Genomic DNA, 27,013 nt, shown 5'->3' on the forward strand with positions numbered 1-27,013 from the left:
TCTTAGCCACATTCCCAGACACAGACAGGCCTAGCTAGCTCTAATCACACTGCTGCATCGAAGCCCTAATCTGAAACTCATACTCTGACTCATAGAGATGGTGATAACATGGCCTTTATAGATATGGGTCTTTATTAGTGCATGCCATAGGCTGTAGGCTTGTTCATATAGTAGACAAGATATGCTTATAAGTCCTGTGCCATTATTTTATATTATATGATTTTATAGTAGGAAGAATATAAATGAATTTAGCTGAATGCACTCGAATAGCGAATGGAGGCCCCTATCCTGCCGGTTCGTTTTTTCCATCATGCCAGTTAGGCTACTCCGGTTATTTCACTCCACCCATCAACCACTGTTTGAGGAGCATGCATCCTTTCGCTACGCGACAGGTGATATTCTGCCCAAACTCCGTATGCTATGGGCTCTCCAACCCTGTTCCTGCAGCTACCCAGTGCTTAATTTGGGAAACCAAGTGAAATCTATTCGGGAACATTGATAGTAACATGTTTTCACAACGAAACATATTTCATTAAACTGTTGACATCCCCTCTCTCTGCACGCTCGAGAAAGGAATGAAGGAGAGAGCGGAGGAGATGGAAACGCACGGTGGTAAGATATTCTGTAGCTAAAGGTAATGTGTCAGCCTATTAATTATGAAAATATAAAAAATGCCCTATTACTAGGCTATTCAAAAATCCAATACAAATGAACTATAATTGTAGGCTAACTCTGTAAGCCGCCCTGCACAATCAATGATCCAACAGTATCGCCTAGGTCATAAAAAAATATGCAGTGCGTAATATGCGGTAGACTATGTATTGGTAGGCATATGCCTATAAAAAATGTATGCACTCACTAACTGTAAGTCGCTCTGGATAAGAGCGTATGCATAAGCTTTAATTTGTATATGGATGTTTTGAATTAATCATCACCTTAGAAAGCGCTGTCCATTTTGTTGTGTTAGGCTTTGAAACAACAAACAGTTTCAACGTGTTGTTGAACTTCTTTGTTCAAACTGATTAATCACAGCGAGGTAAGTTTTAAAAGCATGACACTGTTTTGATGATAAGTGTTTGATGTGATGTCAGAGTGGTTAGAGGGACAATAGAGCCCTGAGTACCAGATCATTAGAGACCCGATTGTTGTTAGCGAGTTGGGTACTACCAATGCATGTCCAGAGTGCATAAGAGGAGATTACTGTGACTCAACTGTCACATGGAAGTTTACTGCGGTCTTGACTAATGACTGCCGGTGTGGCGGTAATACGGTCACCGCAACAGCCCTAACCCCAGGACACTTCAACGGGTGACTATCCAGGAAAATAAAGAAAAAGGAGCACTCTGTTTCTGCATTGATATGAGAATTTATTGGGGAATACAACAGGCTTAGGTTTCGACGTAAATCGCCTTCATCAGAGCCTGATTTTGATGTTTTTTTGAGCACCTGATTCCCTTTTTTGTTCAAGCTGGGTTGAAGTGGTTTGTGTACGCTTTCTTCCCATTGTCTTTACAGTGCTGTTAGGCTGCTGTAATAAAGAAAACAGGTTCTGGCGGTTCAGTTGGTCGGAGTAGGAGTTGGAACATGGTTCTTCCTGAACACCAGAGTTGTCGGTTAAACTGCATGAGTTGCAAAATAGTGAATATTCATCTCCTAGGACAGTGGTTCCCAATCTTTTTCGGTTAGTGTACCACCAACTGAATTTTGCTCTGCCAGGAGTACCCATGAAATACCCCCTTGTGCATTTTATCAGTAGGCCAATGGTCTCATGAGTCTTCTCAAGTACCCCCTGTGGATAGGCCAAGTACTCCCATGGGTCCTAGTACCTCTGGTTGGGAACCACTGTCCTAGGACCAGAAGTAGTAGCACGGCAGTGACCATACGAGTTGGCTATACACAGTATTAGCAGATCTGGGACCAGGCTACACAAACAGGTCTAGCCTCACTGGACCCCTGCTGGGTCATTCTCACAGGACAATACAGTGTTTGCCTGCTCTCTCTCTCCACTCTCACCCTCCACCAGCTTTCTCTTATTAATTCAGCCATTCTAGCTAGCTCTACCAAACAGAGCAGCTAGTGTTATGGCAGAGGGATTTGCTTGTGTTTTAAGAAGCATTTCTATCCAGGACAGCCAGAGTGATATACAGTGTCTCTGTTTCTCTGTGTGTCTCTGCTCTATGAAGGATAATTTATATGCAAACAGTGCAGATAGATGATGGGGGGGGGGGGTAGTGTGGTAGTGGGGATGATATATCCACTCACAGTGAGATTTATCCCCCAACAGATAACTGTACTCTGCTCTGGGGTGGGCGTTATGAGTTCCAACACCCAGGTGGGGGGGGGGGGGGGGGGGGGGGGGGGGGGGTAAATGTACAGTTGAAGTCGGAAGTTCACATACACTTAAGTTGGAGTCATTTAAACTCGTTTGTTAACAAACTATAGTTTTGGGAAGTCGATTAGGACATCTACTTTGTGCATGACACAAGTCATTTTTTCCAACAATTGCTTCTGATAGGCTAATTGACATCATTTGAGTCAATTGGAGGTGTACCTGTGGATGTATTTCAAGGCCTACCTTCAAACTCAGTGCCTCTTTGCTTGACATCATGGGAAAATCAAAAGAAATCAGCCAAGACCTTGTAGACCTCGTTCATCTGTACAAACAATAGTACGCAAGTATAAACACCATGGGACCACGCAGCCATCGTACCGCTCAGGAAGGAGATGCGTTCTGTCTCCTAGAGATGAACGTACTTTGGTGCGAAAAGTGCAAATCAATCCCAGAACAACAGCAAAGGACCTTGTGAAGATGCTGGAGGAAGCAGGTACAAAAGTATCTATATCCACAGTAAAGCGAGTCCTATGTCGACATAACCTGAAAGGCCGCTCAGCAAGGAAGAAGCCACTGCTCCAAAACCGCCATAAAAAAGCCAGACTACTGTTTGCTACTGCACATGGGGACAAAGATCGTACTTTTTGGAGAAATGTCCTCTGGTCTGATGAAACAAAAATAGAACTGTTTGGCCATAATGACCATTGTTATGTTTGGAGGAAAAAGGGGGATGCTTGCAAGCCGAAGAACACCATCTTAACCGTGAAGCACGGGAGTGGCAGCATCATGATGTGGGGGTGCTTTGCTGCAGGAGGGACTGGTGCACTTCACAAAAGAGATGGCATCATGAGGAAGGAAAATTATGTGGATATATTGAAGCAACATCTCAAGACATCAGTCAGGAAGTTAAAGCTTGGACGCAAATGGGTCTTCCAAATGGACAATGACCCCAAGCATACTTCCAAAGTTGTGGCAAATGGCTTAAGGACAACAAAGTCAAGGTATTGGAGTGGCCATCACAAAGCCCTGACCTCAATCCTATAGAAAATGTGTGGGCAGAACTGAAAAGGCGTGTGCGATCAAGGAGGCCTACAAACCTGACTCAGTTACACCAGCTCTGTCAGGAGGAATGGGCCAAAATTGGGAAGCTTGTGGAAGGCTACCCGAAACATTTGACCCAAATTAAAAAATGTAAAGGCAATGCTACCAAATACTAATTGAGTGTATGTAAACTTCTGACCCACTGGGAATGTGATGAAAGAAATAAAAGCTGAAATAAATCATTTTCTCTACTATTATTCTGACATTTCACATTCTTAAAATAAAGTGGTGATCCTAACTGACCTAAGACATGGAATTTTTACTAGGATTAAATGTCAGGAATTGTGAAAAACTGAGTTTAAATATATTTGGCTAAGGTGTATGTAAACTTCCGACTTCAACTGTAACATATGCACTGCTATCATTCTCTATTACCACTTCATCAAATCTTTACCAAACATTACTTTTCTGGCCCTCCCTTCTATTTATTTTCAACTCTCCATTTTGCATCTTTTCGCTTATTGAATAAAAAACACACATTGTCCTTTTTGCCTAAGTGAATTTTTACTGTGATTAAATGTCAGGAATTGTGAAAAACTGAGTTTAAATGTATTTGGCTAAGGTGTATGTAAACTTCCAACTTCAACTGTATATTTTCTAGGTTAAAGCCAGTCTCTATGTCTCTTAGGGGAGTGTTTTAAAGGAAGCCAGCTTGTTATTCTTTTGTATGTCTTGACGCACATTACTCCAGAGCTCAAAGGCAGAGTTTATCATCAGTGATAGCACCTCAGAACAGTTAAGAAGGCTCCATTCACTGCTCACAGCTGGACTCATGATCATAAACTCTGAGTGGGTTAAACTGTGTATATTTCAAATGGGAGTCATATCTGCCATAGCCATTGGTTTTGTAGGGAGATAATATTTGGGGTTCCCTATATTAGTATAGAAGTTGATATATTACCTGGAGTTGTTTAGGAACTTTTATTTAGACCATTTTAGTGCTGAGCCGAGAACATACAGAATAATCCATTCACTGAGATCTAAATGAGCAGAAACAATTTATCTCAAACATCCATGCACATACACACTCCCTGTCATGCAGACACAGACAATCACACACCTACAGACACACACACACACACACACACTTACACTAGACTTGAGGATGCCCTGTTGGTGCTGTAATCCACACACACACACACACACACACACACACACACACACACACACACACACACACACACACACACACACACACACACACACACACACACACACACACACACACACACACACACACACACACACTAGTTGCAGATCTTAATGGATCTAACACACCCCTCTCTCTCCCATGGTCTACCCAGGACAGCCTGCACCTGCTGGGGTCCAATGGGGTGCTGGGGGTCCCTCTTTATACTGCCTGGCTGGAGCTGACACACAAGGAGGTACAGTAGCATGGCCTCTAGTGTCTTAGCTCTAGTACTGGTGTTAGTTCTAGTACTGCAAGTACTGGTGGTAGTACTAGTCTTGGGGTTAGTCTGGCTCTAGTCTCTGGTCTGGCTCTAGTCGTGGTCTAGTCTTGCGGTGGTTCTATGGTTAGTTTGGTTCTAGTCCACAGTGTGTTATCCAACATGTTGTGAAGTGTCTCACAAGTTTGCATGTCTTTACAGACTCCATTCTTTAACAGAGTTACTTCGCTTCTTGCCGTAGGTTTCCATTTGATTCTCATTCATTTCACTGTAGCTACATTTTCCTTCACTGAAAACACAATGCTCACCCATTAAACCTGTGTGTTTGTGTTCGTCGACATCTCTGCCTGTGTATGCTGCAGCCTCTCAAACACCTACAGGGAATCTTGCAGGAGCGCTGAGCACTATGAGCTACAAGCACCTACTGTAGCGCTCAGCCGAGGACGGGTTCAAATGGAGGTGTTTATTGTGAAGTGAGGAGTCAGATTTCATCCAATCACCAGTCAGAATGGCCCTGACACACAGAGAGGGATCTCGTTCCCTGCTGACATATTTTCTCTAATAGGGCTGGTCATGTGACCAAGGGAGCAAACAGGAGCAGTAGGATTAAAGAGATTATCCTGTACGTTTGTATACTTTTTAGCCAGTAGTTCTGAAAGTAGCTCTCACAAGCCAAATGCGCTCCCCAAAAATTGCGTACTACGTCACATATGTAGAGATTCTGTATGTACTACTCGTCATTGCTCTCTCGCTCTGCTATTTGTGCATCTTGCTAGCTGTCACTCAAATGTCGAGGGGCTGAAGCTTATTGGCTAGAACTCTAATTGCTAGGGGACTGGCTCATGTGGGGGAAAATGTAGGGAAAATGGAGCAGCACAGCTTTCAGATAAACAGTCGCTCTCAAACTAGGTATTTTGTGGCTAATTTAGGTAAGACAGTAATTCTGCTCATTGATTATCCATGTATGAACTACACATTGACACATCCAGCCCAAAGCGGTTGGTTTAAAAAAAATACTTAAAGTTCAAAGTTAAAGTTCAAAGCCAAGTCTTTAATATCGGCAGGAATTTTATCTTGTATCTGTTAGCAGACCCACTCTTGTAGCCAGGCAATACAGCACTATGAGCCTAGGGCGATGTTTGTGTGTTTGTGTGTGTGTGTGTGTGTGTGTGTGTGTGTGTGTGTGTGTGTGTGTGCGTGTGTGCGTGTGTGCATGTGTGTGTGTGTGTGTGTGTGTGTCAGCCCAGCCTGTTGACAGCTGTGTGCCATGAATGAAGTGGCTCTGTCTCCTTGTCCATGTATGTACCTGTACCTTTGAAAATTCACTCTCTTAACTAAGTGAATATTGATGTTGGCAGGATTAGGAGCTGTGTGCTTTCTGTCTGTGTGGATGAGACTCTCTCTGTAACGGTTAATCTCCTCAATTTGATTTCCTCTCAGTGATAATAAGGATACTTTGGGATAATTGGCTTGTTAATAGGAGTGATTGATTGGGATTAATGTATTAAAGATGGCTACATTAAAGGGATTGTGTGAAGGATTAAAATGTGGACCTTCCCAACCTCTCCAGCTGTATTGGTTCCAGCGCTGTGTAGGCATAAGACCAGGGCATGAGGACCTAGCCATAGTGTGTGTGTCTACTTGTGAGTTACAGTAGTAGAAAACCCCAGATGTTTAGAGTGTGTCATAAATCTGCCAGACTCCACCTGCATTCATGGCTGCCTCTTCCTCCCTCCCTCAATCCCTCTCTCTCTCTCTCTATATCCCTCTTTTACTGTCCCTCTCTCCCGGTCTCTCTTTCTCGATCTCTCCCTCTGTCTGTCTCTTTGTCTATCACACACTCCTTTGTTCTCTCTATACCTCCCTCCCTCAGTGTTCTAATCTAGGGGCCAATGGAGGTACTTCAGGGTGTCCATGAAAATACTGTATATATACAAAAAAGTGGGGGGAAAATATTTTAAAAGATATATCGCTAGCAACAACATAATAAATGAATGTTGAATTACATACCTACAGTAGAAAATAGGATAATATCTTATTTCTAATGATGTCAACTTTATTTCTCAACTTCTAATATTGAGCAAATTACACTCATTGGAGCTAATTACAGTCTCTGGAGTATCTGACAAAGGCTTTGAAAAAGCACTTGTGAGTACAAGTGTCACTGGCTGATGGTAAGCTTTCTTGACTTAATTAATTTTTGCCAAAACATGACTAACCTCTGTTTAACCAGCTAAACAGACACTATTAGCGAAAATGTGTTTGGAGTTACCTTTCTATCTAATAGGCTAAATATATAGAAAAATAAGGTCAAAATAATAAAAAACGATCTACCAAATCTATTCATTTAAAAATGTTGATTACTTCTCCTTAGCATTCACCTGATGATAAGACAAGTCGTGAAAATATTTTTGTTTGATAACATATGATGGGTGTCCCTTGGTCGCCGGTTTGCCTGAGTGGCAAGAAATAGTTGAAAACCCCTGTTGTAATACCTGTGTCCTATTCCAGACCAATTGCTGCCACTGAGAGAGCCAGAGATTCCACGCAGTTCATGTAGCATGACTCAATGTTAGAGAGTGAGGAGGGAGAGCGTGGTCAGGAGAAAGAGAACTATAGGGAGGGTGAGGGTGATATGAAGGGATTTATTAGAGTGAGGAGGGAGAGCGTGGTCAGGAGAAAGAGAACTAGAGGGAGGGTGAGGGTGATATGAAGGGATTTATTAGAGTGAGGAGGGAGAGCGTGGTCAGGAGAAAGAGAACTAAAGGGAGGGTGAGGGTGATATGAAGGGATTTATTAGAGTGAGGAGGGAGAGCGTGGTCAGGAGAAAGAGAACTAGAGGGAGGGTGAGGGTGATATGAAGGGATTTATTAGAGTGAGGAGAGCGTGGTCAGGAGAAAGAGAACTAGAGGGAGGGTGAGGGTGATATGAAGGGATTTATTAGAGTGAGGAGGGAGAGCGTGGTTAGAAGAAAGAGAACTAGAGGGAGGGTGAGGGTGATATGAAGGGATTTATTAGAGTGAGGAGGGAGAGCGTGGTCAGGAGAAAGAGAACTAGAGGGAGGGTGAGGGTGATATGAAGGGATTTATTAGAGTGAGGAGGGAGAGCGTGGTCAGGAGAAAGATAACTAGAGGGAGGGTGAGGGTGATATGAAGGGATTTATTATTAACTGGCACCCCCCCCCCCCCCCTCTCTCTCTCTCTCCCTTTCCTCCCTTACTTGCTCTGTCCATTTCTCTTACTCATAAGCCGTGTTAATGTGTAACAGCATTCACTGCCAGACATTCTTATGGGTGTTTGATGCTTGTTTTCAGTACTCCTAGGCTTGTATAAAACATGTATTACAGTAACCATTCACACCTGTAATGTAAATGTAAATGTAACACCTACAGTGGGGAGTTTGTAGTAAGATAGTAATCTCACAGATATTCCAACTAGCTCCAGATTTCGATAACGGCTCATATGATAGAGAGAGACTCAATATTTGAAAGTTTCCTATTCCTCAGCATGTCATTTGTTCGGCTCAGGGTATTCAGAGGACAATACTGCTGTCCATCTGGCATCGCCTGAGAAAGAGCTGAACACTCATATATGTGTGTGTTCTAGAGAAGGCATCAGGGTAACATATAGGGTTGAACGTCCGCCTCATGTCCTGTGGGAGAGAGAGCAACATTGTCATCCATTGTATATCCTCAGGCTGTGTGTGCGTGTGCGTGTGTGTGTGTGTGTGTGTGTGTGTGTAAAAATAGCCTGAATTGATGCGATAACGATCAATAGAAAGATACGTTTATAACGTTGTGCACCACAGTTTATTTTATTATCCTTTAAATTACAACTACTAGTTTTCCCATGAACAATCACCCATATTGGCAAACTTATTTCACTTAAAACTTCACATTTTTCTAGTATAGGCTACTTATCGTAATGAATAATATCAGCAAAATGCCTGCGAGAAGTGATCTGCATGGTTGGTGTCGATAATTTTAGACTTATCATCCCAGCTCTAGTGTGTGTGTTTGGGGGGGCGGGGGGTATGAATAATTGACAGCTCTAGGTTTACAGTGCCAGAGGGTAGGTGAGGTAATGGTCTGAGAACACATGGGGACGTCACAGCTACACGGACACCCTACCCCGCACACGACAGGCACAGATACACACCAGACCAAACACACACATTCATACACACACATTCATACACACACAAGGCATGCACACACACACACACACACACACACACACACACACACACACACACATTAAACATTTGCCTTTCCCCTCCCTTCGTAGAAGCACACAAAGCAAAGGATGGCAGGAGATCTAGCTTTTAAAATAATTCTGGAAGTTGGAATGAGAGAGAGAGACAGACAAAGGGAGAGAGAGAGAGGGCGAGAGAGAGGCGATAGCATTTCCTCAGTGAAACCCAAGTAAAATCAGATCCTTCGCTCCCAACTTCCTTTATTATGAAAATACCCCCGCTCACCCTTTCCTCGCCTCCACTAGCAACTTCCTGCAGTGTGGGCCTGACACACACACACACTCTTACTTGAGGTAGTCCATCGTATCCGATGATGACTTCCACTACTGCTTGTAGGTTTGCTGATGACTGTATAATCAGATGCGGGATGCACACTGTCTGCCACAGTCAGAGCACACAAAGGCCTGTCCCGTTGATGCTGGTGCAGGCATGGTCATATGTCTTCTCTGTCGATCCTCTGGCATCCGGATGGCATGGCCGAGCCATCTAAGCTTGTGGTGTGTGATGGACGCCTCAATGCTCCTGTAGTTGGTTCTCTGTAGGATCTCTGAGTGTGGAACACGGTTCTGCCAGGTCACTTTCAAAATGCATTGGAGGCATTTTATGTGAAAGGACTCAATGTTTCACATCCATAAAGGAGTGTAGATACACACACTGCCTGGTAGACTGCAACTTTGGTGTGTAAGTTTAGGTTGTTAAAAACCCTCTTCCTTAGCCGTCCATAGGAGGATGAGGCCTGTTTGACCCGATTCTGGATATCCTGGTCGATGTTGCAGTCTTCTGAGAGGATGCTTCCAGGATATTTAAAGGGGGGTACAATGGCAAGTGAAGTGTCTGCGGGTGTTTCATGTATAGGATCAGATGACCACTGACATAGGACCTCTGTTTTTGGGATGTTAACAGACAGCCCCATTCTGCTGTATGCTCTCACAGCTGCTGTGAGGGTGGCTTGTAAACCTTCTGGGGTATGTGCCACAAGAACGCGATCATCGGCATACTGGAGCTCAAGGACGCGTTCAGATTTGAGCTTTATGGCAGCTTGGAGCCTCCTAATGTTGAAGAGGTTCCCGTCCAATCTGAAGTCCAGGGTTTCCCCATTCCCCTTTCTCTTTGTGCGGGAGTGTTGTGACACACCGGAGGAAGACTGATGCACACATACACACTCTCGACAACACACACACCCTCCCGAGTCTTGGCTAACAGTTGCACACACACCCTCCCACTCCACGGTCCTTACACTGCCAATATGTCAATATGTACTCCTGGAAAGATTCCAGTCATGACATTAGCAGTATTACAAGTCCTCATAAAAGGGCTGGATTTTCTTTTCAGAGTTGTTTTTTTCTCTTTTGTTTGTAATCTGATGCATCCACCACTGACCTTAGCCTCTCTCCCGGCTAGTAAAGTTGTCATGTGTGTGTCAGATAGACAGGTAGACAGGGTTAATAGGTCTAAGGATGAAAATATAATGTTAGTTAGTCAGTGTTAAGTCCTAGGGCTGTTATGGGGTAGTTATTGCAGTGTTTCCTGTGTTGTCAGCTCTGTAAGGCTCTATAGGTGTCAGATCAGGCCTCTGTAAGTAACCTTATACCCTACCTACTGTGCTACAGGGCAGACTGAGTGGTAAAACATTTTTTGAAACCTTGCCTTTCGAAAACTAACACAGTAGCTGAAAGCTACTTTGCGGGAAATGTACTTACTATGACTGACATATGATTGTCCCACCTAGCTATCTTAAGATCAATGCACTAACTAAGTAAGTCGCTCTGTAAAAAAAATCTAAAGGCTATAACATGGAGTGTTTGCCTGTACTGACTTGTGTTAGAGCTGAAAACAAGTACACAGAGCGAGAGAGTTAGTTAGTTCACACACTCAAAGAGGCGGTGAGAAGAGAGAGAGAGTGTGTACGCATGCATTTGTGCGTTTGTGCGTGCGTCTGTTTGTCTGTGTGTGTTACTTGTTGCTTGTGTTCTCTGACCTTCTCCTCTTTGTCGGTTGCCGTATGGATCAAGTGTGTTGCTATGGCACCAGCTAGGCTATCGTCCCCAGCGACGAGCTAAGAGGTGAACAGCAGAATTGTCAACACCCCAGAGAGAGAGAAAGAAAGAGGGGGAGAAAGAGAGAGGGAAAGGGGGTAAACTGGAGACTCCCAGGGGGCCCTGTCTGTGAGCCAAGTCCACTTTTAGTCAGGGGATCAGAAACTCTGTTGAAACTGAAACTGTATAGGGCCTAGGCCTACATTTTTGCTGAAAACTCTGGTGTAACTCGATACATTTCTCCCATACATACAGATCTAACTGTCGGTATGCTGAATAACAGTCAGTGTCACTGAAAGCCCCATTCCATACAAAGGGCAAAATTATTTCACACAGGACTTAGTCAAATGTCTACTGTATGTCTGTCAACGCGTGCTGTAGGTGGGTGCAGTGGTGGAATCAAACGCAGGACACAGACGGATAATCCAACAGACTTTAGTGATCGCCAAACACGGCAATAGGTCCACTCTTGCCCGAAGGCGAAATACGCACGAAGGCGAACAAAACAAAAGCGCACAAACAGGTGCGTAAATACTCCAACAGTGGAGGGAAGCTCAACCGAGCGAAATACAGGAAACACGCCCTATACACGACTGACAAAAATCAATAACACACAACACTAGACAAACACAACGAGAAACTTATAGAACACTAATTAGGCTTAAACAAGAACAGGTGTGACAACAAACAGACAAAAGCAAACGAACATGAAACATACAACGGTGGCAGCTAGTATTCCGGAGACAACGAACGCCGAAGCCTGCCCGAACAAGGGAGAGAGGCAGCCTCGGCCGAAACCGTGACAGTACCCCCCCCTTGACGCGCGGCTCCAGACGTGCGCCGACTCCGGCCTCGGGGACGACCCGGAGGACGCGGAGCAGGGTGCGTCGGGTGCCCACGATGGAATTCCGTCAGGAGAGACGGGTCCAAGATGTCTCTCCTCGGCACCCAGCACCGCTCCTCCGGACCGTACCCCTCCCACTCCACTAGATACTGGAGACCCCCCATCCGACGTCTCGAATCCAAGATGGACCTCACAGTGTACGCCGGTGCCCCCTCGATGTCCAATGGGGGCGGAGGAGTCTCCCTGATCTCACTTTCTTGGAGTGGGCCAGCTACCACCGGCCTGAGAAGGGACACATGGAACGAGGGGTTAATACTTTTATATTCAACAGGCAGTTGTAATTTGTAACACACCTCGTTCAACCTTCCCAGGACTTTAAATGGCCCTACAAACCGCCGACCCAGTTTCCGACAGGGCAGGCGGAGGGGCAGGTTTCTGGTAGAGAGCCAGACTCGATCACCAGGTGCGTACACCGGTCCCTCACTGCGGTGGAGATCGGCGCTCGCCTTATGACGTCGGAGGGCCCGCTGCAGGTGGACGTGTGCAGCGTTCCATGTCTCCTCCGAGCGCCGCGCCCACTCATCCACCGCAGGAGCCTCGATCTGGCTCTGCTGCCAAGGTGCCAGAACCGGCTGGTAACCCAGCACACATTGAAAAGGGGTTAGGTTAGTGGAGGAATGGCGTAGGGAATTCTGGGCCATCTCGGCCCAGGGAACGTACCTTGCCCACTCCTCCGGCCGGTCCTGGCAGTATGTTCTAAGAAACCTACCCACATCCTGGTTCACGCGTTCCACCTGCCCATTACTCTCCGGGTGGTAACCCGAGGTGAGGCTCACCGAGACCCCCAACCGCTCCATAAAGGCTCTCCAGACCCTGGAGGTAAATTGGGGACCCCGATCAGACACAATATCCTTGGGTACCCCGTAGTGCCGGAACACATGGGTGAATAGTGCTTCGGCGGTTTGCAGGGCAGTAGGAAGGCCCGGCATGGGGAGCAAACGACAGGCCTTAGAAAACCGGTCCACAACGACCAGTATAGTGGTGTTCCCCTGTGAAGGAGGAAGGTCAGTAATGAAATCCACCGAGAGGTGAGACCATGGTCGTTGTGGAACGGGCAGGGGTAGTAACTTACCCCTAGGCAGATGTCTAGGCGCCTTACACTGGGCGCACACCGAGCAGGAGGAAACATAAACCCTCACATCCCTCGCCAACGTGGGCCACCAGTACTTGGCACTAAGACAGTGCACTGTCCGGCCGATACCAGGATGTCCAGAGGAGGGTGACGTGTGAGCCCAATAGATCAATCGATCCCGAACCTCGAGCGGAACATACTTCCGACCCTCAGGGCATTGCGGTGGACTAGGGTCGGTGCGTAACGCCCGCTCGAGCTCAGCATCGACCTCCCACACTACCGGTGCCACCAGACACGACTCCGGCAGTATGGGAGTGGGCTCCACGGACCTCTCCTCCGTGTCATACCGCCGAGACAGCGCATCTGCCTTACCGTTCTGTGACCCAGGGATGTACGTGATCTTAAATGTAAACCTGGTCAAGAACATATTCCATCTTGCCTGGCGAGGGTTCAGCCTCCTCGCTGCCCGGATGTACTCCAGGTTACGGTGGTCCGTCAAAATGAGGAAAGGGTGTTGAGCCCCCTCAAGCCAGTGCCTCCACACCTTTAGGGCCTGTACCACGGCTAACAGCTCCCTGTCCCCTACGTCATAGTTCCGCTCCGCCAGACTGAGCTTCTTAGAATAAAAGGCACAGGGGCGGAGTTTAGGTGGCGTGCCAGACCGTTGTGAAAGCACGGCTCCCAGACCGGCCTCTGACGCGTCCACCTCTACCTGGAACGGCAAAGAGGGATCCGGATGCGCCAGCACCGGGGCCGAGGTAAACAGGTCCTTCAGCCTCCCAAACGCCCTGTCCGCCTCGGCCGACCACTGCAGACGCACCGGACCCCCCTTCAAAAGAGACGTGATGGGAGCTGCCACCTGTCCAAAACCCCGGATAAACCTCCTGTAGTAATTTGCAAACCCCAAAAACTGCTGCACCTCCTTCACAGTGGTTGGTGTTTGCCAATTACGCACGGCCGACACCCGGTCTACCTCCATCTTCACCCCTGACGCAGACAACTGATACCCCAAAAAGGAGACCGACTCCTGGAAAAACAGACACTTCTCTGCCTTAACATACAGGTCGTGCTCCACCAGCCTCCGCAACACTCGGCGCACCAGGGCCACATGCTCGACACGGGTAGGCGAGTACACGAGAATGTCATCTATGTACACAACCACCCCCTGCCCCTGCATGTCCCTGAAGATCTCATCCACGAATGATTGGAAAACTGACGGAGCGTTCATCAACCCGTATGGCATGACCAGATACTCGTAATGGCCCGAGGTGGTACTAAAGGCTGTCTTCCATTCATCGCCCTCCCTGATGCGCACCAAGTTGTACGCGCTCCTGAGATCTAATTTAGTGAAGAAGCGCGCCCCATGCAATGACTCAGTCATGGTCGCAATCAGCGGGAGTGGATAACTGTACTTCACCGTAATCTGATTGAGACCACGGTAATCGATGCACGGGCGCAAACCACCATCCTTCTTCTTCACAAAAAAGAAACTCGAGGACGCAGGGGAAGTGGAAGGCCGTATGTATCCTTGTCTCAGAGATTCGTCTATGTAGGTCTCCATAGCTTTTTTCTCCTCTTGAGACAGAGGATACACATGGCTCCGTGGGAGCGCAGCTCCTGCCTGGAGGTCTATCGCACAATCTCCCTGCCTATGGGGCGGCAACCGCGTCGCCCTCGACTTACTAAACGCAATAGCCAAATCCCCATACTCAGGGGGAACGTGCAATGCGGGCACCTGGTTTGGACTCTCCACCGAGGTAGCCCCTACGGAAACGCCTAAACATCTACCCACACACTGGGCAGACCACTCCATCAGAGCCCTCTCCTGCCACGAAATAGATGGGTTATGGGTACTCAACCAGGGCATGCCCAGCACCACCGGATACGCAGGAGAGTCAATCAGAAATAGCTGAATCATCTCCTGATGACCCCCCTGCGCACACATCCTAAGTGGCGCAGTGACCTCCCTGATCAAGCCCGCACCCAACGGACGACTATCTAGGGCATGAACGGGGAAAGGGACATCAACAGGAAGAAGGGGAATCCCTAAAGCTAAACAAAACTTCTTATCAATAAAATTCCCAGCCGCGCCTGAATCTACCAGCGCCTTATGCTGGGAATGAGGTGCTACCTGTGGAAAACGCACAGGTATACAGAAATGTGCAACAGAGAGCTCTGGGTGAGTGGGGCGCCTACTCACCTGGAAGGAATCCCCAGTGCGGGACCTGTCGTCCTCTCCCCTAGGAGGCCATCCCCAGCACCTAGCCGCGGTGTGTCCTCCCCGACCACAGTTGGTGCAGGGGATGGACCCCCTAGTAAGCCGACCCCTCCTCTCTCTAGCGCCAGCGCCCCCGAGCTCCATGGGGCACGGCTCGGAGGCGCTGGAGGGTGAAATGGACGGACCCCCCTCGGGACGTCCGCGGGTAGCTAGCAGGTTATCCAGCCTGATGGACATGTCGACCAACTGGTCGAACGTGAGGCTGGTGTCCCTACAGGCCAGCTCCCGACGGACGTCCTCTCGTAGACTACATCTGTAGTGATCGACGAGAGCCCGATCATTCCACCCTGCATCTGCCGCTAGAGTATGGAATTCGAGGGCGAACTCCTGAGCGCTCCCCCGCCGCTTTCCCCTCCGGGGGATGGTCAAACACCGCCCTGAAGCGGCGGGAGAACTCCTCGTAGGTTATGGTGTCCGCGTCGATCCTCCTCCACTCCGCGTTGGCCCATTCCAACGCCTTCCCGGACAGGCAGGAGATCAGGGCGGACACGCTCTCATGTCCCGAGGGCGCCGGGTGCATGGTGGCCAGGTACAGCTCCACCTGGAGAAGGAAACCCTGGCACCCAGCCGCGGTTCCATCGTAAGCCCTCGGGAGCGAGAGTCGAACTCCTCGGGGTTCCGGTGCGGGAATAGGCTGACTGGCCGATGGTGCTGGCAGGGCGGGTGGCGGTGGAGGCGTCCCCCAGCCTCGGATGGTGGTGATCACCTCCTGCAGTGCGGTCCCCATCTGCAGGATCTGGTCACCTTGTTCCCGGACCCTGTCCTCCAGTGTCGCCTGGGCTGCTGCGGCTCCTGCTGATTCCATTTAAAAGGTGTGTTATTCTGTCAACGCGTGCTGTAGGTGGGTGCAGTGGTGGAATCAAACGCAGGACACAGACGGATAATCCAACAGACTTTAGTGATCGCCAAACACGGCAATAGGTCCACTCTTGCCCGAAGGCGAAATACGCACGAAGGCGAACAAAACAAAAGCGCACAAACAGGTGCGTAAATACTCCAACAGTGGAGGGAAGCTCAACCGAGCGAAATACAGGAAACACGCCCTATACACGACTGACAAAAATCAATAACACACAACACTAGACAAACACAACGAGAAACTTATAGAACACTAATTAGGCTTAAACAAGAACAGGTGTGACAACAAACAGACAAAAGCAAACGAACATGAAACATACAACGGTGGCAGCTAGTATTCCGGAGACAACGAACGCCGAAGCCTGCCCGAACAAGGGAGAGAGGCAGCCTCGGCCGAAACCGTGACAATGTCTTGGAGCTGTATTGGGGAAGTGTGTGTGTGTATACAGTGTGTGTGTGTGTGTGTGTGTGTGTATATAAACTCAGCAAACATTCCTTTTTCAGGACCCTGTCTTTCAAAGATAATTCGTAAAAATCCAAATAACTTAAAAGATCTTCATTGTAAAGGGTTTAAACACTGTTTCCCATGCTTGTTCAATGAACCATAAACAATTAATGAACATGCACCTGTGGAACGGTCGTTAAGACACTAACAGCTTACAGACGGTAGGCAATTAAGGTCACAGTTATGAAAACTTAGGACACTAAAGAGGCCTTTCTACTGACTCTGAAAAACACCAAAAGAAAGATGCCCAGGGTCCCTGCTCATCTGCGTGAACGTGCCTTAGGCATGGTGCAAGGATGCGTGAGGACTGCAGATGTGGCCAGGGCAATAAATTGCAATGTCCGTACTGTGAGACACCTAAGACAGCGCTACAGGGAGACAGGACGGACAGCTGATCGTCATCGCAGTGGCAGACCACGTGTAACAACACCTGCACAGGATCGGTACATCCGAACATCACACTTGCGGGACAGGTACAGGATGGCAACAACAACTGCCTGAGTTACACCAGGAACGCACAATCCCTCCATCAGTGCTCAGACTGTCCGCAATAGGCTGAGAGAGGCTGGACTGAGGGCTTGTAGGCCTGTTGTAAGGCAATATACGCAGTTGACAGTGAGAGGACGTTTCTTTTTTTGCTGAGTTTATATACAGTATTTGTGTGTGTGTGTGTGTGTGAGTATATGTGGGAGACACTTGTGACCAGCCGATAGCTGTTTAAATGGTAATGTATCCCCAGCTCATACGTCAATACGTCAGACACATATCGGATCCCTATCCTGGACCTCCGAGTATGCAGTGGGATTTCAGTGTGTGTGCGTATTAAGTGAGTTTCGAGCACAGCTGCTGCAGACCCTCCACCGTTCTGTGTGGGACCCCCATATACCACATCTGGACCTGCATCTGTTCCTCTCCTTCTTTCTTTCTCTCCTCTCTCGGTCTAACTCTCTCTTCCTCTCTTTTTTCTCTATCTCTCTAAAACATACCATGTAATTACACACTCTAGTGATAAAACACCTGCATTACCAGCCCTGCACGGCTGAGGACATAGGGGAACACAAAGGTCACACTGACTACATATCCTCCACTCTGTGTGGTTTTACTAACTACTAGCTTCTGTTGAAGAAACTCTGGTGTGGTAATACAGTAGCCTGCTGTCACCACCACTCAACTCAACAAAGTGGTTCAGAGGTGAAGAACCACCATAGGCATTTAAAGGGGCAATCTGCATTTGAGATTGGTTACATTTCTCCAGCCCCAACCCTCAGCTATTTACCAAATCGGTGACGGGGAGTCAGCTTTGTTATTGTTTGAACAGCAGATTGCCCCTTTAAGGGTACTAGACAGGAAAGAGGGATGTCTGTGGTTACCATGGGACCCCAGGGGGCACCCAGGTACAGGTAGGCACCTGCCAGGTCCCGGGGGAGAATGGCACTGTGCCAGAGACGGAGGTGTGTTCTCATTATCAATTGCATACCTGCATAATGTATATCACCTGCTGCAATACATATATCACCTCTGATACCATACATGTACTGTATATTATAAATCGGGTAGTTTAGGTCCTGGATGCTGATTGGCTGAAAGCCGTGGTATATCACTGGTATGACAAAACATTACTTTTTACTGTTCTAATTACATTGGTAACCAGTTTATAATAGCAATAAGGCACCTTGGGGGTTTGTAGTACAGTATATGTCCAATATACCACGGCTAATGGCTGTATCCAGGCACTCTGCGTTGCGTCGAGCATAAGAACAGCCCTTAGCTGTGGTATATTGGCCATATACCACACCTCCTTGGGCCTTATTGCTTAATTATAAAACGTCCTGGGTAGGGCTGTGGTCATGACATTTTGTCAGCCAGTGATTGTCAAGCAAATAACTGCTGGTCTCACAGTAATTTACCGTTAATTAACATAAACACATTTAGCATTTCCTGGTTTCCACAAATAGCCTACAAGCCACTGATGCAGACCTTTGCAACATCTACATTTAAAAAAGTTGAATAAATCAATTTAATTTAGCCTACACCATCACAATAAATCAATTATTTATTTTAGACAGGTCTACAGAAACATGATATAAAGAAAATGTAGTCTATTTCAGAAGAACAGAATAGCATACTCTGAGTTGTAGGACTCGTTCCCTTTATATCATGTTTATTTTGTGTTAGGACCTGATCAACGTGATCAAGACAAAGGAGATGATTGTGGACTACAAGAAAAAGAAGAGGACCGAGCATGCCCCCATTCTCATCGATGGGGCTGTAGTCGAGCAGGTTGAGAGCTTCAAGTTCTTCGGTGTCCACATCACCAACAAACTAACATGGTCCAAGCACACCAAGACAGTCGTGAAGAGGGCATGACAAAACCTATTCCCCCTAAGGAGACTGAAAAGATTTGGCATGGGTCCTCAGATCCTCAAAAGGTTCTACAGCTGCACCATCGAGAGCATCCTGACTGGTTGCATCACTGCCTGGTATGGCAACTGCTCGGCCTCTGACCGCAAGGCACTACAGAGGGTAGTGCGTACGGCCCAGTACATCACAGGGGCCAAGCTTCCTGCCATCCAGGACCTCTATACCAGGCAGTGTCAGAGGAAGGCCCTAAAAATTGTCAAAGACTCCAGCCACCCTAGTCATAGACTGTTCTCTCTGCTACCACACGGCAAGCGGTACCGGAGTGCCAAGTCTAAGTCCAAGAGGCTTCTAAACAGCTTTTACCCCCAAGCCATAAGACTCCTGAACAGCTAATCAAATGGATATCCAGACTATTTGCATTGCACACTTTAATATCTCTACCTACATGTACAGTTGATGTCGGAAGTTTACATACACTTACGTTGGAGTCATTAAAACTCGTTTTTGAACCACTCCACAAATTTCTTGTTAACAAACTATATTTTTGGCAAGTCGGTTAGGACATCTACTTTGTGCATGACACAAGTAATTTTTCCAACAATTGTTTACAGACATATTATTTCACTTATAATTCACTGTATCACAATTCCAGTGGGTCAGAAGTTTACAAACACTAAGTTGACTGCTTGGAAAATTCCAGAAAATGATGGCTTTAGAAGCTTCTGATAGGCTAATTGACATCATTTGAGTCAATTGCAGGTGTAGCTGTGGATGTATTTTAAGGCCTACCTTGACATCATGGGAAAATCAAAAGAAATCAGCCAAGACCTCAGAAAAGAATTGTAGACCTCCACAAGTCTGGTTCTTACTTGGGAGCAATTTCCAAACGCCTGAAGGTACCACGTTCATCTGTACAAACAATAGTACGCAAGTATAAACACCATGGGACCACGCAGCCGTCATACTGCTCAGGAAGGAGACGCGTTCTGTCTCCTAGAGATGAACGTACCTTGGTGCGAAAAGTGCATATCAATCCCAGAACAACAGCAAAGGACCTTGTGAAGATGCTGGAGGAAACAGTAGAAAATATTTATATCCACAGTAAAACGAGTCCTATATCGACATAACCTGAAAGGCCGCTCAGCAAGGAAGAAGCCACTGCTCCAAAACCGCCATAAAAAAGCCAGACTACGGTTTGCAACTGCACATGGGGACAAAGATCGTACTTTTTGGAGAAATGTCCTCTGGTCTGATGAAACAAAAATAGAACTGTTTGGCCATAATGACCATCGTTATGTTTGGAGGAAAAAGGGGAAGTGTCACGATCGTCTAACAGAGATGAGGACCAAGGCGCAGCGTTGCAGGCAAACATACTCTTTATTAGAGACACGATCAAAAAACGATAACGTGACAGTTCACGGTCTAACACAACAGACTAGAAACAAGATCCCACAAACTCTGTGGGGAAACAGGCTGCTAAAGTATGGTTCTCAATCAGAGACAACAAGCAACAGCTGAATCACGTTGCCTCTGATTGAGAACCACACTGGCCAACATAGACAAACAATACTAGAATGTGAAACCTAGAACAAAACACATATACTTTACACACCCTGGCTCAACATATTAGAGTCCCCAGAGCCAGGGCGTGACAGGAAGACTTGCAAGCTGAAGACCACCATCCCAACCGTGAAGCACGGGGGTGGCAGCATCATGCTGTGGGGGTGCTTTGCTACAGGAGAGACTGCTGCACTTCACAAAATAGATGGCATCATGAGGAAGGAAAATGATGTGGATATATTGAAGCCACATCTCAAGACATCAGTCAGGAAGTTAAAGCTTGGTCACAAATGGGTCTTCCAAATGGACAATGACCCCAAGCATACTTCTAAAGTTGTGGCAAAATGGCTTAAGTACAACAAAGTCAAGGTATTGGAGTGGCCATCACAAAGCCCTGAACTCAATCCTATAGAAAATTTGTGGGCAGAACTGAAAAAGTGTGTGCGAGCAAGGAGGCCTACAAACCTGACTCAGTTACACCAACTCTGTCAGGAGGAATGGGCCAAAATTCACCCAAGTTATTGTGGGAAGCTTGTGGAAGGCTACCGAAACGTTTGACCCAAGTTAAACAATTTAAAGGCAATGCTACCAAATACTAATTGAGTGTATGTAAACTTCTGACCCACTGGGAATGTGATGAAAGAAATAAAAGCTGAAATAAATCATTCTGTCCACTATTATTCTGACATTTCACATACTTAAAATAAAGTGGTGATCCTAACTGACCTAAATCAGGGAATTTTTACTAGGATTAAATGTCAGGAATTGTGAAAAACTGAGTTTAAATGTATTTGGCTAAGGTGTATGTAAACTTCTGACTTCAACTGTACATATTACCTCAATTACCTCAACTAACCGGTGCCCACGCATATTGACTCGGTACCGGTACCCTCTCTATATAGCCTCGCTATAGTTATTTTACTGCTGCTCTTTAATAATTTGTTACTTTTATTATTTCTTAAAACTGCATTGTTGGTAAGTAAGCATTTCACTGTAAGGTTGTATTTGGTGCATGTGACAAATAACATTTGATTTGATTTGATCTGGCTATGCTATAAAGCTGTGGGCTACACTAGTTAATATAGCAGACAAGATTTGATTAGAATTCCATGGCATTATTTTATATTATGACGATACTATGGAACGTAGCTGAATAAAATTGAAAGGAAATTTTCTCCAAAAGATTTCAGAGGGAGTGCGCATATGCGGCTATTCTGTGTTGAGCTGTTAACAAAGGAACAGGTCCTCCTATATGCTTAATTTAGAGTTCTTTATTCAACTTTAGTTGTGATACAAACGTTGGGCTATATGTTTAGATTTTTTATACATTGTAAGGCTGCATGATGCGACTAATGATGATTTGAAAAAAGTATCATGAAAGGCATGAGATCTGATTTGTTTCTTATGCAGGCTGCACACGCTTCACCAGTCTCTCATTGACAATTTGGAAAGCACTTGATAATATTCTCACCAGGCCTCGAATTTCCCGGTGGCATCCCCCTTGTGTGGCCATAATACCCCCCCCCCCCCCCAAAAAAAAAAGAATCCATGCCTTTTTTTGCTAATTTTGCTAATTTTGCTAATTTATAAAATGAAATAAACGCAAATGTCACATTTAATAGCATTCAGACCCTTTACTCAGTGCTTTGTTGAAGACCCTTTGGCAGCGATTACAGCCTCGAGTCTTCTTGGGTATGACGCTACAAGCTTGGCACACCTGTATTTGGGGAGTTTCTCCAGTTCTTCTCTTCAGATCCTCTCAAGCTCTGTCAGCTTGGATGGGGAGCGTCGCTGCACAGCTATTTTCAGGTCTCTCCAGAGATGTTCAATCGGGTTCCAGGCTCTGGCTTGGGCCACTCAAGGACATTCAGAGACTTGTCCCGAAGCGACTCCTGCGTTGTCTTGGCTGTGTGCTTAGGGTCGTTGTCCTGTTGGAAGGTGAACCTTTGCCCCAGTCTGAGGTCCTGAGCGCTCTGGACAGGTTTTCATCAAGGATCTCTCTTTACTTTGCTCCGTTCATCTTTCCCTCAATCCTGACTAGTCTCCCAGTCCCTGCCGCTGAAAAACATCCCCACAGCATGATGCTGCCACCACCATGCTTCACCGTAGGTATGGTATTGGCCAGGTGATGAGCGGTGCCTGGTTTCCTCCAGACGTGACGCTTGGCTTTCAGGCCAAGAGTTAAATTTTGGTTTCATCAGACCAGATAATTTTGTTTCTCATGGGCGAAGAGTCCTTTAGGTGCCATTTGGCATACTCCAAGTGGGCTGTCATGTGCCTTTTACTTAGGAGTGGCTTCTGTCTGCATGGTGGAGTGCTGCAGAGATGGTTGTCCTTCTGGGAGGTTCTCCCATCTCCACGGAGGAACTCTGGAGCTCTGTCAGAGTGACCATCGGGATCCAGGTCACCTCCCTGACCAAGGCTCTTCTCCCCCGATTGCTCAGTTTGGCTGGGCGGCCAGCTCTAGGAAGTGTCTTGGTGGTTCCAAACTTCTTCCATTTAAAAATCATGGAGGTGACTGTGTTCATGGGGACCTTCAATGCTGCAGACATTTTGACAGGTGTGTGCCTTTCCAAATCATGTCCAATCAATTGAATTTACCACAGGTGGACTCCAGTCAAGTTGTAGAAACATCTCAAGGATGATCAATGGAAACAGGATGCACCTGAGCTAATTTTTCGAGTCTCATAGCAAAGGGTCTGACTATTTATTTAAATAAGGTATTTATAAAATATATATTTATATTAAATTGGCAAAATTTTCAAAAAACCTGTTGTCACTTTGTCATTATGGGTTATTGTGTGTAGATTGATGAGGTAAATACATTATTTAATCCATTTTAGAATAAGGCTGTAACGTAACAAAATGTGGAAAAAGTCAAGGGGTCTGAATACTTTCCGAATGCACTGTATATAGACACGTGTGTGCCTTTCCAAATCATGTCCAATCAATTGAATTTACCACAGCTGAACTCCAATCAAGTTGTAGAAACATCTCAAGGATGATCAATGGAAACAGGATGCTCAATAATGTATTTGTGTTTCTGTTCTAAAGCTAACTGTAAAGAGGATATTATATTGTACCTGCCCAAACACAGCCCTCCCGGTCCCCCTGGGCACAAACACACACACTCAACTCTTTTCGAATCCTCTGCCGCTGAGTGTGTGTTGCTGCCAATGCGTAAAGAGAGGCCTTGTGTGCCAAGCCAAGTATAGAGTGGGGTTTCAGTGAGTGAGTGTGTGTGTGCATCTCTATTGATGTGCCGCTCTGCGGAGTGGCTTCACCCCTCATCTCATTAATCATACAGTGTCACTAGGCTGACACGGAGAGTGTGAGAAGGTCTTCTGCTAAGCAGGAGAGCGAGTGAGTGCGTGTGACAGTGAGAGGCTGCATCCCAAATGGCGCACTATTCGCTATGTAGTGCACTGCACTACTTTTGACCAGAGCCCTACATTGTACATTGGTCGAAAGTAGTGCGTTAAATAGGGTGCCATTTGGGACATAACCAGAGTGTGAGAGTATCTGCTTAGGAGGCCAGTACTGTATACCAATGACACTTCACCCTGAGAGCCATTGATCTGCTGGCCTGGCCTGTCAATGGGGAGCAAGGCTACAACATCTACTACAACATCCACTAGACTTCTATGGTCATTCAGCAGACACTTCACCTACACAGCTAAGAGAGGTATGTTCATTATCCACTCTGAGAACTGCCTGCCATTCACACTTTCTCTCATTCACTTACACTCATTCATTTAGCACATACCTTCCTTGATGTTGAAACATGGAGGAATGACAGGCATGTAACTCTGGCCTTGTGTTATTTTTCCAGGCAACTGTTTCTTATCGAATATCGATCTTTTCTCATGGTTATGTGGCAATGCAAGGAAGTAATTATTTTCTGTGTTTGGCAGTAAGTGTGTGCGTGCACGTGTGTGTGTGAATGCGTGCTTGCTTGCGTTCGTGTGTTGACGTGTATATGTGCACATTTGGCAGCAGCGGTGTACTTGCTACTACTTTCCCTCTCTCTGCTCTCTGATAAAGAGATTAGATAGAGAGCCATGGTGCTTAGCTCTCTATTCCAGCTCTTATAGTAAATCAAACAAATAGAGAGTTCTAGTGGTGCCTTCAGAGCGTAGCCAGACAGCTCCCAGTGCAGCTCTTAAATCAGGCCTGGCCAGCCAGAGTTATGACTCTCTACAGGTTGACCCAGTGTGTATGCAGACCAGGGCATTGTGTGGTACTGAGCTGTACGTGGTACCAAGAGAAGTTGGCTCAACCTCAAGAAACACCCCGCCACCTGCTGAGCTCTCTACTTCTACTTAAAAGTTCAAAGCTTTCGTGCTCTATACTTCCTACCTCTCTCTATCATTCTTTCTCTCTCATTTTTCTCTCTCTCTCTCTCTCTCTCTCTCTTCTCTCTCTCTCTCTCTCTCTCTCTCTCTCTCTCTCTCTCTCTCTCTCTCTCTCTCTCTCTCTGTCTATCACTCTCTTTATTCTCACTCTCTCTTTTATACATTTTTATTAGGATCCCCATTAGCCGACGCCAATGGCGACAGCTAGTCTTACTGTGGTCCAACACATAAAGAAAAAGACTTTACAATTTACATACATTCTCTGTCTCTGTTCCCTTTCTCTCTCTTCCTCTATGAGCCAGAGAATATCTAGGAGTTTCAATTGAGGGTACACTGCAAAGAACAGTAACCTAAAATGACTTACATCCTCAGACCAGGCCTGTGTGAATTACATTTTATTAAGCTTTTGTACTTGAAAAAGCTGCTCTTCATGAATTTGTAGACAGTCAAACACAGTTGGTGGTATGTTGTCTGAGAGCTATCCCACGATGGCCTGCTCCTGCTCCTTCTGCTGGACCACGCCTGCCTGCCTTTCAACAGCCTATCCTCCCCATTGTCACGCTTCCACAGGAAAGGGATCAAATACCCTCACTGCTAGACACACACCGTACCTGTTAAACCCTGTTTGTGTGTGTGTTTGTGTGTGTGTGTGTGTGAGAGAGAGAGAGAGAGAGAGAGAGAGAGAGAGAGAGAGAGAGAGAGAGAGAAGAGAGGGAGAGAAACAGGAACAGATAAAGAGAGAGGGACTGCTAGAGAAATACGTAGGGAGAGAGTGTAATCAGATCAGAAGCGCACTGTTGTTTGGATAGGTCTTTATGTGGAAAATGTGAAAGTGTTTTGAACGTGGAGAGCGGTGGAAAGGGGCGGGGCTAAAGGAGTGTTAGTGATAGTGCTGATAAAGGTTATTGTGTCCTGGCAAATGTGCCACCCTGGGACCGCTCGGACCCAAAATGGAGCACGCTCTCTGTTTCTCTGATTCGCTCACACTTTCTCTTGTTTTTCTCTCACTTTTTCTCTTTCTATTTTTAACTATAGTCTCCCTCTCTATTTCTGTATTTCTTCCCTCCCACAGTCTGTCTGCCCTACCATACAGTGTCCTATTACTTTAATCTTATTTGTCAGTGATAAACTGTGTGCGATAAACACAATGTGCCAACCCCACTATCTCTTTTTCTTTCTCTCTCATTCTCCCCCTCTCTTCAAGCCCAGTCTTTAAGCACCCAGGATTAAAACCCTTCCTATCTTCTGTAAACTCTGTCATCTGCATTGTGATCTGTAGTTAGTTATTGTAGGGGCAAGTTCTTTACTGTTCATCTGAGTTGTGATCTGTACTGCAGTTATTGTACGGGTAGACTAATTTACCTCTTTACTGTTCTCCAGGGAGAGAGAGATAGGTAATCAACTATTCTGTGGTCTCAGGCCAGGCCAGGCTGTGGAGTAAATACACTGTGAGAAAATACTGGTCTTTCCACACAAGCCCACTGCTTGGCTATTGTTAGAGGAAATATTTCAGCAGATAAATGTTCAGCCTGTGCATTGACACAGCGATTAAAACCAAGGAGTTTAATCAGATTTTCTAAACTGATCTTAATTTCTCTCAGATCAACATTCATAGGCCAGAGCCCTTGATCAGGAGAATTGCTCTAATCAGTGTCCGTTATGACCTAATTAACCTAATAGCTTTTACTGTTTATGGTGTGAATAACTGTTTTATATCATGTTCATAGAGATGGAATTGCAATTTTAAGTTTCATGCCATCTTTAGAATGCAAACTGTTTCCAAACAGTAAAGTCCAAAGAAGGGCAACTTCTTCATTCCTCCATTATTGATGTATGTTAATTTTTACTTCCTGTAAAAATCATGTGACCTATGACCTCTGTGTTCCAGCCCAACATTGGTCGTCTGGGGATCCCCCATGGACCCTCGGGTGAGAAGGTGGCTGTGGTTGCTGTGGACGATTGTGACATCGCCATGGCAGTTCGCTTTG

General features: G+C 46.2%; 1 protein-coding gene across 1 annotated transcript in view; it reads left to right on the forward strand.

The window, feature by feature from the left end:
• Positions 1 to 27,013, forward strand: part of LOC311129228 (cadherin EGF LAG seven-pass G-type receptor 1-like) — a 135,327-nt gene that overhangs the window by 74,655 nt on the left and 33,659 nt on the right. Inside the window, exons 8-9 of the mRNA XM_084161529.1 lie at positions 4,738 to 4,818; positions 26,914 to 27,013. The exon at positions 26,914 to 27,013 is cut by the window's right edge and continues 18 nt beyond it. Of these exons, the coding sequence (XP_084017655.1) occupies positions 4,738 to 4,818; positions 26,914 to 27,013 (181 nt within the window). The remainder of the gene's footprint in view (positions 1 to 4,737; positions 4,819 to 26,913) is intronic.

This window comes from Coregonus lavaretus, assembly GCF_964263955.1.
Source record: "Coregonus lavaretus genome assembly, chromosome: 5".
Taxonomy (NCBI): domain Eukaryota; kingdom Metazoa; phylum Chordata; class Actinopteri; order Salmoniformes; family Salmonidae; genus Coregonus; species Coregonus lavaretus.